At 45.7% G+C, this 14,361-nt stretch overlaps 1 protein-coding gene across 1 annotated transcript in view; it reads left to right on the top strand.

Annotated features, from left to right (window-relative positions):
• Nucleotides 1–14,105, top strand: part of AKT1 (AKT serine/threonine kinase 1) — a gene marked incomplete at its 3' end in the record, with an annotated part of 252,582 nt that extends 238,477 nt beyond the window's left edge. Inside the window, 1 exon segment of the mRNA XM_053697259.1 lies at nt 13,958–14,105. Coding sequence (XP_053553234.1) covers nt 13,958–14,105 — 148 coding nt within the window.
• Nucleotides 14,106–14,361: the final 256 nt, after the last annotated feature.

Consider the following 14,361-nt stretch of genomic DNA (forward strand, 5'->3'; position numbering starts at 1 on the left):
ACCGGCTCTGGGCTTTTATCTTTTATATGACGCTTGTTTTTTATCCTTTATTTAATTAGCCACATTAAGCATAAAATATTCTGGCAGCCAGTGACTAAAGGGAATCTGTAAGGTAAAGGGACATTGTTACACAACAAAATACAGGATCTACTTCATTAGTGCCCATAGTGTTTCCATTACTGACCCTCGCACAGTGGTTAAACACAAAGGTAAAGTCTGCTGAGCCATTTCCTGCTCAGGAGATCAATGCTTGTGGTCATTGAGTGGGGATTTAAATAAGTTAAATACACTTTTGAGTCCTCTGTCTGTTAATTTAACCCCTTAGTTGCCATAGATCCTCTGCAAGATTAAAGGGGCAGTGTACTGTAACATTTTCTTCTATAAGATACGACGAGTCCACGGATTCATCCTTTACTTGTGGGATATTATCCTCCTGCTAACGGGAAGTGGCAAAGAGCACCACAGCACAGCTGTCTATATAGCTCCTCCCTTGACTCCACCCCCCAGTCATTCTCTTTGCCTACTCTAAGTACTAGGAAGGGTAAAGTGAAAGAGGTGATAAAATGTTAGTTTTTATTTTCTTCAAGCAAGAGTTTTTTTATTTTAAATGGTACCGGTGTGTAATATTTACTCTCAGGCAGCAGATGGATGAAGACTTCTGCCTGGAGGCTGATGATCTTAGCATTTGTAACTAAGATCCAGAGCATTTCCCACAGAGGCTGAGGAGTACTTAAGAAACTTCAGTGTGAGGAATGTTTTTCATGCTATAAGCAGTGAGGTATTTTTTCTGGAGAGACTGTGGTATTTCAGAATTAGCTGACAGTATCCCCATGAGGGAAAGGGTAAGCAGTAATCCTAAAATATATAGAGGGGTTTTACTGAGCGTGCATATATGGGCTAAGAAAAAATGGTTGACACTGAGTTTTGAATGTTTGTGGGCAAACGTTTACATTACTGGGAGTGCTGATAACGTTTTTATAAGGAACGTTTTTCATGTTTATCGAGAGGGTACACATGGCTTATTTTTTGGGGTTTATGAACCCACATGGCTAGTTTAGACCACTCTGGTGCGGTTCATTTGGGCTAAGAGACATCGAGTGAGATGGGAGGGGCCTATTTTTGCGACTCAGTTGCGCAGTTGTTTTTGTCAGGCAAGCAGCAAGCTCCAACTCCGGTGGGCCCTTGTGACTGTATTGGGCCAAATCGAAGCTTTAACCTGGTTTTGCAGACCCCTGAGGGCAGGTAGGCGAGGTGCAGGGGGTGTTTTTATTGATATAAACGTTTTTCTAATTATCCGTTTTTTCTAGTAAGGGTTAAGTGTTCCTTTCCTTGTGGGGCAAACTTAGCTGCATAGTTTGGATGATTCCATCATAAAATTGAAACAATTTGATTGTTTTAAAGCAGTTTTGGAAAACTTGTATGCTTTTTTTCTCTTAAAGGCGCAGTACCGTTTTTTTCAGATTGTTATTTTTTCACTAAATAAAGTGTTTTCAAGCCTGTTTGTTGTCATTACTAGCCTGTTTAGCATGTCTGACATTGAGGAAAGCCAATGTTCCATGTGTTTAGAAGCCATTGTGGAACCCCCACTTAAAATGTGTCCCTCATGCACTGAAAGGGCCTTAAATTGCAAAGAACATATTTTAGCTGATAAAAGTATGTCGCAGGATGATTCTCAGTCAGAAGAGAATCAGGCTATGCCATCTAATTCTCCTCAAGTGTCACAACCGTTAACGCCCGCACATGTGACGCCAAGTACTAGTGCGTCTCATTCTTTCACCCTGCAAGATATGACCGGAGTTATGTCTACTACCCTCACTCAGGTTTTATCTAAACTGTCTGGGTTGCAGGGAAAGCGCAGTAGGTCCGGTGTGAGAGTAAATGCTGAGCCCTCTGACGCTTTATTAGCCATCTCCGATGTACCCTCACAATGTTCTTAGTTGGGGGTGAGGGAATTGCTGTCTGAGGGAGAGCTTTCTGATTCAGGAAAGATGTTCCCTCAAACAGACTCAGATATGACGGCTGTTAAGTTTAAGCTAGAACACCTCCGCTTGTTACTCAGGGAGGTTTTAGCGACTCTGGATGATTGTGACCCTATTGTCATCCCACCAGAGAAATTGTGTAAAATGGATAGATATCTAGAGGTTCCTGCTTACACTAATGTTTTTCCGGTTCCTACAAGGATTTCGGACGTTGTTATTAAGAAGTGGGATAGACCAGGTATTCCGTTCTCTCCCCCCCCCCCCCCCTACTTTTAAGAAAATGTTTCCCATATCTGACACCATTCGGGACTCGTGGCAGACGGTCCCTAAGGTGGAGGGAGCTATTTCTACCCTGGCTAAGCGTACAACTATACCTATTGAGGACAGTTGTGCTTTCAAAGATCCTATGGATAAAAAATTAGAGGGTCTCCTGAAGAAAATATTTATTCATCAGGGCTTTCTTCCGCAACCTATAGCGTGCATTGTTCCTGTAACTACTGCAGCTGCTTTTTGGTTTGAGGCTCTAGAGGAGGCTCTTAAGGTTGAGACCCCATTAGATGAGATTCTGGATAGAATTAGGGCTCTCAAGCTAGCTAATTCTTTCATTACAGATGCCGCTTTTCAACTGGCTAAATTAGCGGCAAAGAATTCAGGTTTTGCCATTTTAGCGCATAGAGCGTCATGGCTTAAGTCCTGGTCTGCTGATGTGTCATCAAAATCTAAGCTTTTAGCTATTCCTTTCAAGGGTAAGTCCCTATTCGGGCCTGAACTGAAAGAGAGAATTTCCGACATCACTGGAGGAAAAGGCCATGCCCTTCCTCAGGATAAGACTAATAAGATGAGGACCAAACATAATAATTTTCGTTCCTTTCGAAACTTCAAAGGTGGTACTCCTACCTCCTCCCCTACCGCAAAGCAGGAGGGGAATTTTGCTCAATCCAAGTCAGTCTGGAGACCTAACCAGACTTGGAATAAAGGTAAACAGACCAAGAAGCCCGCTGCTGCTCCCAAGACAGCATGAAGGGGCAGCCCCCGGTCCGGGACCGGATCTAGTAGGGGGCAGACTTTCTCTCTATGCTCAGGCTTGGGCAAGAGACTTCAAAGATTCGCCTCCAAGGGGGAGATTTCATCTTTCACGGTTGTCTGTAAACCAGACAAAAAGAGAGGCGTTCTTACGCTGTGTAGAAGACCTATATACTATGGGGGTAATCTGCCCAGTTCCAAAAGCAGAACAGGGGCAGGGGTTTTACTCCAATCTGTTTGTGGTTCCCAAAAAAGAAGGAACCTTCAGACCGATTTTAGATCTCAAGATCCTAAACAAATTTCTCAGAGTCCCATCCTTCAAGATGGAGACCATTCGGACTATTTTACCAATGATCCAGGAGGGTCAATATATGACCACCGTGGATTTGAAGGATGCGTATCTTCACATTCCTATCCACAAAGATCATCACCAGTTCCTCAGGTTCGCCTTCCTGGACAAGCATTACCAGTTTGTGGCTCTTCCCTTCGGGTTGGCCACAGCTCCCAGAATTTTCACTAAAGTGCTAGGGTCCCTTTTGGCGGTTCTAAGGCCGCGGGGCATAGCAGTGGCGCCTTATCTGGATGATATCTTAATTCAGGCTTCAACTTGCCAACTAGCCAAATCTCACACAGACATCGTGTTGGCTTTTCTAAGATCTCACGGGTGGAAGGTGAACATAAAAAAAGAGTTCACTTGTTCCTCTAACAAGAGTTCCATTCCTAGGAACTCTGATAGACTCGGTAGACATGAACATTTTTCTGACGGAGGTCAAGAAAATCAAAGATCTTAACCACCTGCCGAGCACTTCATTCCATTCCGCGGCCGTCAGTGGCTCAGTGTATGGAGGTAATTGGACTAGTGGTAGCGGCAATGGACATAGTTCCGTTTGTGCGCTTGCATCTCAGACCACTGCAACTATGCATGCTCAGACAGTGGAATGGGGATTATGCAAATTTATCTCCTCAGATGAATCTGGATCAAGAGACCAGAGACTCTCTTCTTTGGTGGTTGTCACAGGATCATCTGTCCCAGGGAATGTGTTTCCACAGGCCAAAATGGGTCATAGTGACGACGGACGCCAGCCTATTGGGCTGGGGTGCAGTCTGGAATTCCCTGAAAGCACAGGGTGTGTGGACTCAGGAGGAAGCTCTCCTTCCAATAAATATTCTAGAACTGAGAGCGATATTCAACGCGCTTCAGGCGTGGCCTCAGCTGGCCTCTCCCAGGAGTGGAGAACTGGGAAGCGGATTTTCTAAGTCGTCAGACTTTTCATCTGGGGGAGTGGGAGCTCCATCCGGAGGTGTTTGCACAATTGATTCATCAATGGGGCACACCAGAATTGGATCTGATGGCATCTCGTCAGAATGCCAAACTTCCTTGTTACTGGTCCAGATCAAGGGATCTCCAAGCAGTACTGATAGATGCTCTAGCAAGAGAGGGCTTCGGTGATTTTGATAGCACCTGCGTGGCCACGCAGGACTTGGTATGCAGACCCGGTGGAAATGTCATCTCTACCACCATGGACACTGCCGCTGAGACAGGACCTTCTCATTCAAGGTCCGTTCCAGCATCCAAATCTAGTTTCTCTGCGGCTGACTGCCTGGAAATTGAACGCTTGATTTTATCTAAGCGAGGATTCTCCGAGTCGGTCATAGATACCTTGATTCAGGCTCGAAAGGAAGATTTACCATAAGATATGGCGTAAATATCTTTATTGGTGTGAATTCAAAGGCTACTCATGGAGTAAGATCAGGATTCCTAGGATGTTGTCCTTTCTCCAAGAAGGGTTGGAGAAAAGGTTATCAGCTAGTTCCTTAAAGGGACAGATATCTGCTTTGTCAATTTTACTGCACAAGCGTCTGGCAGATGTTTCAGACGTTCAGTCGTTTTGTCAGGCTTTGGTTAGAATTAAGCTTGTGTTTAAACCTGTTGCTCCGCCATGGAGTTTGAATTTAGTTCTTAAAGTTCTTCAAGGGGTTCTGTTTGAACCTATGCATTCCATAGATATTAAGCTTCTATCTTGGAAAGTTCTGTTTTTAGTTGCTATCTCTTCGGCTCGAAGAGTTTCTGGACTATCTGCATTGCAATGCGACTCGCCTTATCTTGTTTTCCATGCTGATGAGGTGTTTTTGCGTACCAAACCTGGGTTCCTTCCTAAGGTTGTTACTAATAAGAATATTAATCAGGAAATCGTAGTTCCTTCCCTGTGTCCTAATCCTTCCTCTAAGAAGCAGCGTCTGTTTCACAACTTGGACGTGGTTCGTGCTTTGAAGTTTTACTTGCAAGCGACCAAAGATTTCCGTCAAACATCTTCTCTGTTTGTTGTCTATTCTGGAAAACGTAGAGGTCAGAAAGCTATGGCTACCTCTTTCTTTTTGGCTGAAAAGCATCATCCGTTTGGCATACGAGACTGCTGGACAGCAGCCTCCTGAAAGAATTACAGCTCACTCTACTAGAGCGGTGGCTTCCACCTGGGCCTTTAAAAATGATGCTTCTGTTGAACAGATTTGTAAGGCTGCGACTTGGTCTTCGCTTCATACTTTTTCCAAATTTTACAAATTTGATACTTTTGCTTCTTCGGAGGCTATTTTTGGGAGAAAAGTTCTTCAAGCAGTGGTGCCTTCTGTTTAGCCATCTGTCTTGTCCCTCCCGTTCGTCCATGTCCTATAGCTTTGGTATTGTATCTCACAAGTAAAGGATGAATCCGTGGACTCGTCGTATCTTATAGAAGAAAAGTAAATTTATGCTTACCTGATAAATTGATTTCTTCTATGGTACGACGAGTCCACGGCCCGCCCTGTCAATTTAAGACAGATTATATTTCTTTGTTTAAAACTTCAGTCACCTCTGCCCCTTTTAGTTTCTCCTTTTTCTTCCTGTACCTTCGGTCGAATGAGGGTCTGGAGCTAAGGGAGGAGCTATATAGACAGCTCTGCTGTGGTGCTCTTTGCCACTTCCTGTTAGCAGGAGGATAATATCCCACAAGTAAAGGATGAATCCGTGGACTCGTCGTATCATAGAAGAAATCAATTTATCAGGTAAGCATAAATTTACTTTTTCCCCTTAATCTATTTGCAATTATGTGTTAAATTGGTTGTAGAGTTTACAATGTATAGGGAATGGTTCCTTTAGGTTTAATTTTGTATAAGTTATAGCTGTTTCTGCTAATTGATGCCACAACCCAATACAATTGGCTGAGTTGTAGGGAGAACAGACCTCCTTATCTCATCTGTGTAATTTCTCACTGTTTAGACAAATACTAAGGGCCTGATGATTTAAAGCTCTCTAATATGGCGAGCTGATCTCTTCATTACTGTGAAGTCCTTCAAATCATTTTATAAAGTGACATTTTGCCTTGCAAGCTATAGAGGGGTCCTGTGAGCTATAGAGGGCGTTCTGTGAACTATAGAGGGGCCCTGTGAGCTATAGAGGGGCACTGTGAGCTATAGAGGGGCCCTGTGAGCTATAGAGGGGGTTCTCTGAGCTATAGAGGGGGTTCTGTGAGCTATAGAGGGGGTTCTGTGAGCTATAGAGGGCGTTCTGTGAGCTATAGAGGGCGTTCTGTGAGCTATAGAGGGCGTTCTGTGAGCTATAGAGGGGGTTCTGTGAGCTTTAGAGGGTGTCCTGTGAGCTATAGAGGGTGTCCTGTGAGCTATAGAGGGGGTTCTGTGAGCTATAGAGGGCGTTCTGTGAGCTATAGAGGGCGTTCTGTGAGCTATAGAGGGGGTTCTGTGAGCTATAGAGGGGGTTCTGTGAGCTATAGAGGGGTCCTGTGAGCTATAGAGGGGGTTCTGTGAGCTATAGAGGGGGTTCTGTGAGCTATAGAGGGCGTTCTGTGAGCTATAGAGGGGGTTCTCTGAGCTATAGAGGGCGTTCTGTGAGCTATAGAGGGCGTTCTGTGAGCTATAGAGGGCGTTCTGTGAGCTATAGAGGGCATTCTGTGAGCTATAGAAGGGGTTCTGTGAGCTATAGAGGGGGGTTCTGTGAGCTATAGAGGGCGTTCTGTGAGCTATAGAGGGGCGTTCTGTGAGCTATAGAGGGCGGTTCTGTGAGCTATAGAGGGCGTTCTGTGAGCTATAGAGGGCGTTCTGTGAGCTATAGAGGGCGTTCTGTGAGCTATAGAGGGGCCCTGTGAGCTATAGAGGGGGTTCTGTGAGCTATAGAGGGGGTTCTGTGAGCTATAGAGGGGGTTCTGTGAGCTATAGAGGGCGGTTCTGTGAGCTATAGAGGGCGTTCTGTGAGCTATAGAGGGCGTTCTGTGAGCTATAGAGGGCGTTCTGTGAGCTATAGAGGGCGTTCTGTGAGCTATAGAGGGGGTTCTGTGAGCTATAGAGGGCGTTCTGTGAGCTATAGAGGGCGTTCTGTGAGCTATAGAGGGCGTTCTGTGAGCTATAGAGGGCGTTCTGTGAGCTATAGAGGGCGTTCTGTGAGCTATAGAGGGCGTTCTGTGAGCTATAGAGGGGCCCTGTGAGCTATAGAGGGGGTTCTGTGAGCTATAGAGGGGTCCTGTGAGCTATAGAGGGGGTTCTCTGAGCTATAGAGGGGGTTCTCTGAGCTATAGAGGGGGTTCTGTGAGCTATAGAGGGGGTTCTGTGAGCTATAGAGGGCGTTCTGTGAGCTATAGAGGGCGTTCTGTGAGCTATAGAGGGGCCCTGTGAGCTATAGAGGGGGTTCTCTGAGCTATAGAGGGGGTTCTGTGAGCTATAGAGGGGGTTCTGTGAGCTATAGAGGGGGTTCTCTGAGCTATAGAGGGGGTTCTCTGAGCTATAGAGAGCGTTCTGTGAGCTATAGAGGGGGTCCTGTTATGTCACACAGTAGTCTGTACCTGTCCTGTTGTCTCACACAGTAGTCTGCACCTGTCCTGTTATCTCACACAGTAGTCTGCACCTGTCCTGTTATCTCACACAGTAGTCTGTACCTGTCCTATTATCTCACACAGTAGTCTGTACCTGTCCTGTTATCTCACACAGTAGTCTGTACCTGTCCTGTTATCTCACACAGTAGTCTGTACCTGTCCTGTTATCTCACACAGTAGTCTGCATCTGTCCTGTTATCTCACACAGTAGTCTGCATCTGTCCTGTTATCTCACACAGTAGTCTGTACCGGTCCTGTTATCTCACACAGTAGTCTGTACCTGTCCTGTTATCTCACACAGTAGTCTGTACCGGTCCTGTTATCTCACACAGTAGTCTGCATCTGTCCTGTTATCTCACACAGTAGTCTGTACCGGTCCTGTTATCTCACACAGTAGTCTGTACCTGTCCTGTTATCTCACACAGTAGTCTGCATCTGTCCTGTTATCTCACACAGTAGCCTGCACCTGTCCTGTTATCTCACACAGTAGTCTGTACCTGTCCTGTTATCTCACACAGTAGTCTGTACCTGTCCTGTTATCTCACACAGTAGTCTGTACCGGTCCTGTTATCTCACACAGTAGTCTGCATCTGTCCTGTTATCTCACACAGTAGTCTGTACCTGTCCTGTTATCTCACACAGTAGTCTGTACCTGTCCTGTTATCTCACACAGTAGTCTGCACCTGTCCTGTTATCTCACACAGTAGTCTGTACCTGTCCTGTTATCTCACACAGTAGTCTGTACCTGTCCTGTTATCTCACACAGTAGTCTGCACCTGTCCTGTTATCTCACACAGTAGTCTGTACCGGTCCTGTTATCTCACACAGTAGTCTGCACCTGTCCTGTTATCTCACACAGTACTCTGTACCTGTCCTGTTATCTCACACAGTAGTCCGTACCTGTCCTGTTGTCTCACACAGTAGCCTGCACCTGTCCTGTTATCTCACACAGTAGTCTGTACCGGTCCTGTTATCTCACACAGTAGTCTGCATCTGTCCTGTTATCTCTTACAGTAGTCTGTACCTGTCCTGTTATCTCACACAGTAGCCTGCACCTGTCCTGTTATCTCACACAGTAGTCTGCACCTGTCCTGTTATCTCACACAGTAGTCTGTACCGGTCCTGTTATCTCACACAGTAGTCTGCATCTGTCCTGTTATCTCACACAGTAGTCTGTACCTGTCCTGTTATCTCACACAGTAGTCTGCATCTGTCCTGTTATCTCACACAGTAGTCTGTACCTGTCCTGTTATCTCACACAGTAGTCTGTACCTGTCCTGTTATCTCACACAGTAGTCTGTACCTGTCCTGTTGTCTCACACAGTAGTCTGCACCTGTCCTGTTATCTCACACAGTAGTCTGTACCTGTCCTGTTATCTCACACAGTAGTCTGCACCTGTCCTGTTATCTCACACAGTAGTCTGCATCTGTCCTGTTATCTCACACAGTAGTCTGTACCTGTCCTGTTATCTCACACAGTAGTCTGTACCTGTCCTGTTATCTCACACAGTAGTCTGTACCGGTCCTGTTATCTCACACAGTAGTCTGTACCTGTCCTGTTATCTCACACAGTAGTCTGTACCTGTCCTGTTATCTCACACAGTAGTCTGTACCTGTCCTGTTATCTCACACAGTAGTCTGTACCGGTCCTGTTATGTCACACAGTAGTCTGTACCTGTCCTGTTATCTCACACAGTAGTCTGTACCTGTCCTGTTATCTCACACAGTAGTCTGTACCTGTCCTGTTATCTCACACAGCAGCCTGCACCTGTCCTGTTATCTCACACAGTAGCCTGCACCTGTCCTGTTATCTCACACAGTAGTCCGTACCTGTCCTGTTATCTCAAACAGTAGTCCGTACCTGTCCTGTTATCTCACACAGTAGTCTGCATCTGTCCTGTTATCTCACACAGTAGTCTGCACCTGTCCTGTTATCTCACACAGTAGTCTGCACCTGTCCTGTTATCTCACACAGTAGTCTGCACCTGTTCTGTTATCTCACACAGTAGTCTGCATCTGTTCTGTTATCTCACACAGTAGTCTGTACCGGTCCTGTTATCTCACACAGTAGTCTGTACCTGTCCTGTTATCTCACACAGTAGTCTGTACCTGTCCTGTTATCTCACACAGCAGCCTGCACCTGTCCTGTTATCTCACACAGTAGCCTGCACCTGTCCTGTTATCTCACACAGTAGTCTGTACCTGTCCTGTTATCTCACACAGTAGTCTGTACCTGTCCTGTTATCTCACACAGTAGTCTGTACCTGTCCTGTTATCTCACACAGTAGTCTGCATCTGTCCTGTTATCTCACACAGTAGTCTGCATCTGTCCTGTTATCTCACACAGTAGTCTGTACCGGTCCTGTTATCTCACACAGTAGTCTGTACCTGTCCTGTTATCTCACACAGTAGTCTGTACCGGTCCTGTTATCTCACACAGTAGTCTGCATCTGTCCTGTTATCTCACACAGTAGTCTGTACCGGTCCTGTTATCTCACACAGTAGTCTGTACCTGTCCTGTTATCTCACACAGTAGTCTGCATCTGTCCTGTTATCTCACACAGTAGCCTGCACCTGTCCTGTTATCTCACACAGTAGTCTGTACCTGTCCTGTTATCTCACACAGTAGTCTGTACCTGTCCTGTTATCTCACACAGTAGTCTGTACCGGTCCTGTTATCTCACACAGTAGTCTGCATCTGTCCTGTTATCTCACACAGTAGTCTGTACCTGTCCTGTTATCTCACACAGTAGTCTGTACCTGTCCTGTTATCTCACACAGTAGTCTGCACCTGTCCTGTTATCTCACACAGTAGTCTGTACCTGTCCTGTTATCTCACACAGTAGTCTGTACCTGTCCTGTTATCTCACACAGTAGTCTGCACCTGTCCTGTTATCTCACACAGTAGTCTGTACCGGTCCTGTTATCTCACACAGTAGTCTGCACCTGTCCTGTTATCTCACACAGTACTCTGTACCTGTCCTGTTATCTCACACAGTAGTCCGTACCTGTCCTGTTGTCTCACACAGTAGCCTGCACCTGTCCTGTTATCTCACACAGTAGTCTGTACCGGTCCTGTTATCTCACACAGTAGTCTGCATCTGTCCTGTTATCTCTTACAGTAGTCTGTACCTGTCCTGTTATCTCACACAGTAGCCTGCACCTGTCCTGTTATCTCACACAGTAGTCTGCACCTGTCCTGTTATCTCACACAGTAGTCTGTACCGGTCCTGTTATCTCACACAGTAGTCTGCATCTGTCCTGTTATCTCACACAGTAGCCTGTACCTGTCCTGTTATCTCACACAGTAGTCTGCATCTGTCCTGTTATCTCACACAGTAGTCTGTACCTGTCCTGTTATCTCACACAGTAGTCTGTACCTGTCCTGTTATCTCACACAGTAGTCTGTACCTGTCCTGTTGTCTCACACAGTAGTCTGCACCTGTCCTGTTATCTCACACAGTAGTCTGTACCTGTCCTGTTATCTCACACAGTAGTCTGCACCTGTCCTGTTATCTCACACAGTAGTCTGCATCTGTCCTGTTATCTCACACAGTAGTCTGTACCTGTCCTGTTATCTCACACAGTAGTCTGTACCTGTCCTGTTATCTCACACAGTAGTCTGTACCGGTCCTGTTATCTCACACAGTAGTCTGTACCTGTCCTGTTATCTCACACAGTAGTCTGTACCTGTCCTGTTATCTCACACAGTAGTCTGTACCTGTCCTGTTATCTCACACAGTAGTCTGTACCGGTCCTGTTATGTCACACAGTAGTCTGTACCTGTCCTGTTATCTCACACAGTAGTCTGTACCTGTCCTGTTATCTCACACAGTAGTCTGTACCTGTCCTGTTATCTCACACAGCAGCCTGCACCTGTCCTGTTATCTCACACAGTAGCCTGCACCTGTCCTGTTATCTCACACAGTAGTCCGTACCTGTCCTGTTATCTCAAACAGTAGTCCGTACCTGTCCTGTTATCTCACACAGTAGTCTGCATCTGTCCTGTTATCTCACACAGTAGTCTGCACCTGTCCTGTTATCTCACACAGTAGTCTGCACCTGTCCTGTTATCTCACACAGTAGTCTGCACCTGTTCTGTTATCTCACACAGTAGTCTGTACCTGTCCTGTTATCTCACACAGTAGTCTGTACCTGTCCTGTTATCTCACACAGTAGTCTGTACCTGTCCTGTTATCTCACACAGTAGTCTGCACCTGTCCTGTTATCTCACACAGTAGTCTGTACCTGTCCTGTTATCTCACACAGTAGTCTGTACCTGTCCTGTTATCTCACACAGTAGTCTGTACCTGTCCTGTTATCTCACACAGTAGTCTGCACCTGTCCTGTTATCTCACACAGTAGTCTGTACCTGTCCTGTTATCTCACACAGTAGTCTGTACCGGTCCTGTTATCTCACACAGTAGTCTGTACCTGTCCTGTTATCTCACACAGTAGTCTGTACCTGTCCTGTTATCTCACACAGTAGTCTGTACCTGTCCTGTTATCTCACACAGTAGTCTGTACCTGTCCTGTTATCTCACACAGTAGTCTGTACCTGTCCTGTTATCTCACACAGTAGTCTGTACCTGTCCTGTTATCTCACACAGTAGTCTGTACCTGTCCTGTTATCTCACACAGTAGTCTGTACCGGTCCTGTTATCTCACACAGTAGTCTGTACCTGTCCTGTTATCTCACACAGTAGTCTGTACCTGTCCTGTTATCTCACACAGCAGCCTGCACCTGTCCTGTTATCTCACACAGTAGCCTGCACCTGTCCTGTTATCTCACACAGTAGTCCGTACCTGTCCTGTTATCTCAAACAGTAGTCCGTACCTGTCCTGTTATCTCACACAGTAGTCTGCATCTGTCCTGTTATCTCACACAGTAGTCTGCACCTGTCCTGTTATCTCACACAGTAGTCTGCACCTGTCCTGTTATCTCACACAGTAGTCTGCACCTGTTCTGTTATCTCACACAGTAGTCTGCATCTGTTCTGTTATCTCACACAGTAGTCTGTACCTGTCCTGTTATCTCACACAGTAGTCTGCACCTGTCCTGTTATCTCACACAGTAGTCTGTACCTGTCCTGTTATCTCACACAGTAGTCTGTACCTGTCCTGTTATCTCACACAGTAGTCTGCACCTGTCCTGTTATCTCACACAGTAGTCTGCATCTGTTCTGTTATCTCACACAGTAGTCTGCACCTGTCCTGTTATCTCACACAGTAGTCTGCACCTGTCCTGTTATCTCACACAGTAGTCTGCACCTGTTCTGTTATCTCACACAGTAGTCTGCATCTGTTCTGTTATCTCACACAGTAGTCTGTACCTGTCCTGTTATCTCACACAGTAGTCTGTACCGGTCCTGTTATCTCACACAGTAGTCTGTACCTGTCCTGTTATCTCACACAGTAGTCTGTACCGGTCCTGTTATCTCACACAGTAGTCTGCATCTGTCCTGTTATCTCACACAGTAGTCTGTACCTGTCCTGTTATCTCACACAGTAGTCTGCACCTGTCCTGTTATCTCACACAGTAGTCTGCATCTGTCCTGTTATCTCACACAGTAGTCTGTACCGGTCCTGTTATCTCACACAGTAGTCTGTACCTGTCCTGTTATCTCACACAGTAGTCTGTACCTGTCCTGTTATCTCACACAGTAGTCTGCACCTGTCCTGTTATCTCACACAGTAGTCTGTACCTGTCCTGTTATCTCACACAGTAGTCTGTACCTGTCCTGTTATCTCACACAGTAGTCTGTACCTGTCCTGTTATCTCACACAGTAGTCTGTACCGGTCCTGTTATCTCACACAGTAGTCTGTACCTGTCCTGTTATCTCACACAGTAGTCTGTACCTGTCCTGTTATCTCACACAGTAGTCTGCACCTGTCCTGTTATCTCACACAGTAGTCTGTACCTGTCCTGTTATCTCACACAGTAGTCTGTACCTGTCCTGTTATCTCACACAGTAGTCTGCACCTGTCCTGTTATCTCACACAGTAGTCTGTACCTGTCCTGTTATGTCACACAGTAGTCTGTACCTGTCCTGTTATCTCACACAGTAGTCTGTACCGGTCCTGTTATCATTTTACAGGGAAGAATGGACAAAAGCTATCCAGGTGGTCGCCGACAGTCTAAAGAAACAGGAGGAGGAAATGATGGAGTTTAGGTCGAACTCACCCAGCGACAATTCTGGAGCAGAGGAGATGGATATTTCACTAAGTAAACCAAAACATAAAGTGGTACGTAAACCTGACGCTGCGAGTTTGTGCTATATTATAGGTCGTTCTGTATATGTGTATAAGTTATGCACGTGCCCGTTATGCTTTGTCTGTTTATATGTGTATAACGTATACAGGTGCCTGTTACTATTTATATGTGTATAACGTATACATGTGCCTGTTACTATTTATATGTGTATAACGTATACAGGTGCCTGTTACTATTTATATGTGTATAACGTATACAGGTGCCTGTTACTATTTATATGTGTATAAC

The sequence above is a fragment of the Bombina bombina genome, chromosome 1, assembly GCF_027579735.1.
Source record: "Bombina bombina isolate aBomBom1 chromosome 1, aBomBom1.pri, whole genome shotgun sequence".
Taxonomy (NCBI): Eukaryota; Metazoa; Chordata; class Amphibia; order Anura; family Bombinatoridae; genus Bombina; species Bombina bombina.